At 43.0% G+C, this 5562-nt stretch overlaps 1 protein-coding gene across 1 annotated transcript in view; it reads left to right on the top strand.

Moving 5' to 3' along the window:
• Positions 1 to 5562, top strand: part of WDR63 (WD repeat domain 63) — a 71162-nt gene that overhangs the window by 59395 nt on the left and 6205 nt on the right. Inside the window, exons 19-20 of the mRNA XM_012801673.2 lie at positions 1385 to 1515; positions 4020 to 4224. Of these exons, the coding sequence (XP_012657127.2) occupies positions 1385 to 1515; positions 4020 to 4224 (336 nt within the window). The remainder of the gene's footprint in view (positions 1 to 1384; positions 1516 to 4019; positions 4225 to 5562) is intronic.

Genomic DNA, 5562 nt, shown 5'->3' with positions numbered 1-5562 from the left:
GTCCGGGCTGGGGATTCGAACCCGCCACCTTAGGTGTACGTGGCTGGCGCCTTAGCCGGTTGAGCTATAGGCGCCGAGCCGGCTTAAGTGATTCTTTTGCCTCAGCCTCCCAAGTAACTTGGACTCCAGGCACCCACCACAATGCCTGGCTATTTTTTTGTTGTAGTTGTCATTGTTGTTTAGCAGACCTGGGCCAGGTTCAAACCCACCGGCCCTGGTGTATGCATATGGATGCCAAACCAATTCCTTCCCTTTCAAGGTTGAATGAATAATATTGCATGTATAGACCACATTTTGTTTATCCAAATGATAGGCATTTTGTTTGCCTATCAATGGACACTCCATTGCTTCCACCATTTGGCTCTTGTAAATAATCCATAAGCTTCTTACAAGATTTACTAGATCTGCTGTGAGATGTGACACCATGGCACTCTACCAAGGGCAACGTAGTGAGACTCTGTCTCAAAAAAAAAAGGAGGAATTTCTGATACATACTACAACATGGATGAACCAATATTGTGCTGAATAAAATAAGCTGCTTGTATTATTTTTTCCTTCATAACCCTTTTGACAGTTCGTTTATTGAGTGTCTGTCTTCCCTACTGGACTATGAGTTCCACGACAGGATCACATTTATATACTAACCACTGTTGACCCAGCCTCCTGCAGTACTTGGCACATATAGGCAATCCACAAACATTTATTAAATAACTAAATGAATCAATGAGTAAATGATTACCTCCTTCATGTTTACACGGATGGAGCTGGAACATATTCTTCTTAGCAAAGTATCTCAAGAATGGAAGAAAAAGTACCCAATGTACTCAGCCCTACTATGATACTAATTTATAGCTTTCATATGAAAGCTATAACCCAATTATAGCCCAAGAATATGGGGAAAGGGGAGAGGGAGGGGATGGGAGGGGGGAGGGTGATTGGTGGGACCACACCTATGGTTCATCTTAAAGGGTACATGTGAATCTTTCTAAACATAGAATATAAATGTCTTAACACAATAACTAAGAAAATGCCACGAAGGCTATGGTAACCAGTTTGAAAAGATATTTCAAATTGTATATGAAACCAGCACACTGTACCTCATGACTGCATTAATGTACATAACTACGATTTAATAAAAAGAAAGAAAGAATATGAAGTATTCCTCTGGGCCTGAAAAGTGGCCCTGATGGGAGGTTGCCAGAACTTTTTCATAAAAAGAGAAGGCATCCTCTCTTGACAGATTGATTCACCTAACCAGCCTCTGGCTTTCCGCTCGTGGACCTCATTCACTGGGACCTGTGGCTCCCTCAGAGGTCTGTCCATTCTTCATCGTAAGAATGTAAGCACTGTTCATAAAGATGAGGTGGCCTTTCTACCCCAACAGCAAAGAAGCCAGTGAGCATGCACACTGTCCACGATGGCGCTGTCCACACTATTCAGAGATCACCTTTTTACAACGACATCATTCTCACCATTGGGGGCTGGAACGTGGCCATCTGGAAAGAAAATGTTATGGTAAGTTGCCTTGAAAATGGAGGAGTGGGTGTGTGGTCCTCGGCTATAGAGAAAGACAGTAGAAGAACAGCCTGTTCTAACACAACAGTGCCTTTGGGATGTTTTTTAGAGAAATTAGAACAGATGGCCTGGGCTCCAGCTTGTCAGCAGAACCTCTGTAAGCCTTTTGAAAACACACCCATTCATTTTCCTTTCCTGAGGGAAAGAAACCACATCCATGAGTCCTTTGATGTCTGAAACCCAATAGTTTTTCTTTGAAATATCTGCATGTGGGCAATTGATTTGTGTTCTGTCCCCACTTTAAATATAAGCAGGGATGCTGAGTTGTGTATGACATCCAAGGAGAATCATGGGGTCTGTCATCTGTGCTTCTTCACTGGGGATGTGTTGATAGGCAGGTTCAGGAGAGTGGGAGTGAGTGAGTGGGGGGTCTGACAGCAGGCAGATCAGAGCCTGTCCCGAGGCACACTGGGCTGGCCTGAGGCAGGAGCGAGAGTGTGGTCAGGGTCAGGAGAGGGGCTGGATCCAGGCGGACGGGTGCTCAACCGCCCCAAACTAGAAAGACTGACAAAATCCAGTGAAGCGAAGGTGTTGGAAAATCAGTACTGTTGGTGGGAGTATAAATTACTGTGTCTTTGGGGTGAGCAATTTGAGAAGATTATCAAAAGCTGAAATATTGTGTGTGTGGTGTATAGATAGATAAATTCTGTATATGGAATCTAGAAAATATCTAGCCATATAATATAAAAAATAGAGATATACATGGATGGATACTTTGTGGACAGCCGTGTGTGTGCATGTGTGTGTGCGTAATATACAGGGTGTCCATAATTTAAAATTAAATTGCACACGAACTTTACAGACACCCTGTACCTATAGAAGGTGCCAAAAAATGTAAACACATTTTAAGATAGGAAAAAACTATATTAAAATCATAATACTCATTATATACCAATAACAAAGAGGACTATAAATCCCATTGAGGACCTTTTCTAATTGTGGAGGTCAAACATGACTTGAGTGGGACAGCTTTAATACAGTTTGTTGCTTTCCTCTACATTTATTTGGCACCTTCTGTATAATTCAACCTCCCAGTGCTGCTTGGGGAACCCTCACAAACACAAATACTTAAAATGTGCATGCGAATATGTGTACAAAGTTATCACAAAAACTACGAGAAACACTTCAGCGTCCATCAGCAAAAGGACTTCTGTTTTATCCCAATGGACTTCTGCATGACTGAGGACTTAGTTACAAAGAACAAATTCTGTAGCAAAAAAAAAAGGCCAAGATGGTCCAAAACTATGCAGGAGTCAGAAATCTGGTTATCCATAGAAACCAAAGTCATTGGGAGAAGTGGACAAGGACAGCAGGTTTGAAGGGTCACCTCCATGGTGTGCATGAATATGTGACACTCTTCTCTCCCCATAGAGAAGTTTCTTGTGCGTGTGTTGGAGGGTGGGAGGCAGCTCCATGGATTAGCTTGGTCCCTGCAGATATGAGTAGACAAATGAGCGACCTGGCTGCCAAATGGAGCCTGACAGTGGGTTGGAAGCCAGCCATTTTCTTCTGTTAAAACCTCCCAAAGAAGGCAAATTACCCCATGGTAGAGAAAAGATGATCTCATGATGCATTGGTGGTCTAAAATCGCTTCCAAATACATTTGTAAACCAGCAGATGCTTCCACTTGAAATTACTTAAAAAGAATTTTCCAATTTGCTGTTGGTTTTCAGCAGCTTGGGATGGACAGATTTTTCATTTGCTTTTACTGGCTACCAGGGCTCTCGCCATGGGGAGCAGGTATCTGGCAGCAAAGGAAAGGTATAAGCAAAATGTTCTTAGAATTTTTAGTTATCAAACGTCCACCAATCTCTACAGAAAGAGTCACGGAATATTTAAAAGCAGCTGGACTGTCAGAGCCATCAGCTCAGTTGAAAGGTTTGGTCTTTAAGTAAAAGGAAAAAAAAATTAAATCATTTATTGAAACAAACAGGAAACATGAACTATTACAGTGGTTCATGCTTGTAATCCTAGCACTTTGGGAGCCCGAGGCAGAGGATCACTTGAAACCAGAAGTTCAAGACCAGACTAGGCAATGTAGCAAGGCCTGGCCTCTATAAAAAATAAAAATTAAAAAAATTAATAAGGCATCGTATGCAGCTATATTCCCCGGGGCTTGGGAGGGGAGGCAGGAGGATGACTTGAGCCCAGAGGTTTGAGGCCATCATGAACTTTGATCATGCCTTTGCAGTCTAACCTGGGCCACAGAGTGAGACCCTGTCTCAAAAAAGAATTAAATAAAGAAAAAACCAAAAACTGACAGGAAAGGAAAGCGCTTGCGTTATAACGAGACCCTCCATCAAAAAGGAGGAAGACCTCCTAGTGGGCATCATTTCGCCGTCTTGTGATCATGGCCAGCTAAACTGTACTTAAAGAAACCACTGTGAGTTTCTCTCTGATAATAACTAAGTCTTTTTATTTGTCTTTAAAAAATGTTTTTGAAGACTGGACCCCTCCTTCAGTCCTGCTGTGCCCCCAAACGGTACACCTCAGGGCACTGGTCCCTGACGAGGCCCGCGGTTTTCTATGTGGGCCGAGAAGATGGCTACATCGACATCTGGGACCTTCTGGAGAAAACCCACGAACCCTCGCTGTCACAGAACATTTGCATCACTATGATCACAGGCATCAAACCCTGGCCCTCTTCTTGTATGTTAATTCTAATCAAATGAGCTAAGTCGTGTGGGTAACTTGGGGACATTTTGACATTTATCTGGAAAGCCTCCTGTTTTTCCTCAGGGTTTTGTTTTTCTTCCCACCCGCCCCTTTCCCTTCCATTCCATTCCCTTTCCTTCTCCTCTTCTCTCCTCCCTTTTCTTCCCAAACTTGCCTTTCCTTTCCCTTCTCTCTTGCTCTCACGTCTTAACCACAACACGAGCTTCCCTCACTGTTCAGCCTGGTCTGCACTGGTTTCTGAGCCACGTTTCGTGGGCCTCAGCAGAGCTGGTTTTGAACCACACAATGGAAGGCATCCTTCTCATCTTCTCCAGGCCAGACAAGGTGTTCCCTAAGTCCCTAAATCACTGTTGCCTTTGGCTGCTTCTTTTCCAGATAGAATAAGTTTTATTTCTTTAACTTTTCAGTATTTCACCTTTTTCCATATTAGGTCACTTAATGGTTCTCGCCTATGGAGCATTTCTCTTCCTTAGACCAGATGCCTGTCTGGGTTGCATATCTATTTAAACTTTAACCTTTGAGTGAATTAAGAGGAAAAAGTAATATATAACAAAGCCAGCATAAATTCAAGGATGTGTCTATGAAAAAGTAATTTATTTCCTTTGTCCCAATTTTTCTGTTTCACCCAAGTAGTGCTTTCTATATCAGGTGTCCTCAAACTATAGCCCATGGGCCACATGCAGCCCACCTAGGACATTTATCTGTCCCCTGTTGGGTGTTTTTGCTGCCGCTGCCTGTCCTGCTTAGCAGCCGACTCGTCCTGGGGCCCGCAGTCTGGCCCTCCAACGGTCTGAGGGACGGTGAACTGGCCCCCTGTTTAAAAAGTTTGAGGACCCCTGTTACAATTACCTCTCTTAAAAGATGTTTCCTTTTGTTTCCAAAAGTGCATAGGCATAAAATTGTCTTTCTTTCCATTTCTCTTGGAAACTTACTTTGGAAACTCATTCTTCAGAATCTCTACAGTGTCACAGTCTGACTACTGCTTAGTCATATGTGTCACCAAAGTTTTTTTCCATTTTTAGTGCAAAAACATTACTTGTGTATACCTACAGGCATTTGGGGACTGGCATTTAGCAATTTGAACCATTTCTTCTGAAAATGAGAAGAAAAAAAGCCCACACACGATGAGATGGCAAATTAAAGTTCTTGAATACTTTGTGTATTATACGCCTTTTAAACGCTTAATGGAAGCAATTTGCTTTTATAATAAGAAAACTGTGGGCTCGGTGCCTGTGGCTCAAGCGGCTAAGGCGCCAGCCACATACACCTAAGGTGGCAGGTTCGAATCCCCAGCCCCGGCCCGCCAAACAA

Source organism: Otolemur garnettii, unplaced genomic scaffold (genome assembly GCF_000181295.1).
Source record: "Otolemur garnettii isolate 467f Iridium unplaced genomic scaffold, OtoGar3 scaffold00010, whole genome shotgun sequence".
NCBI lineage: Eukaryota > Metazoa > Chordata > Mammalia > Primates > Galagidae > Otolemur > Otolemur garnettii.
Note: the sequence above shows the minus strand (reverse complement) of the source record. Positions and strands in the feature narration are given on the sequence as shown.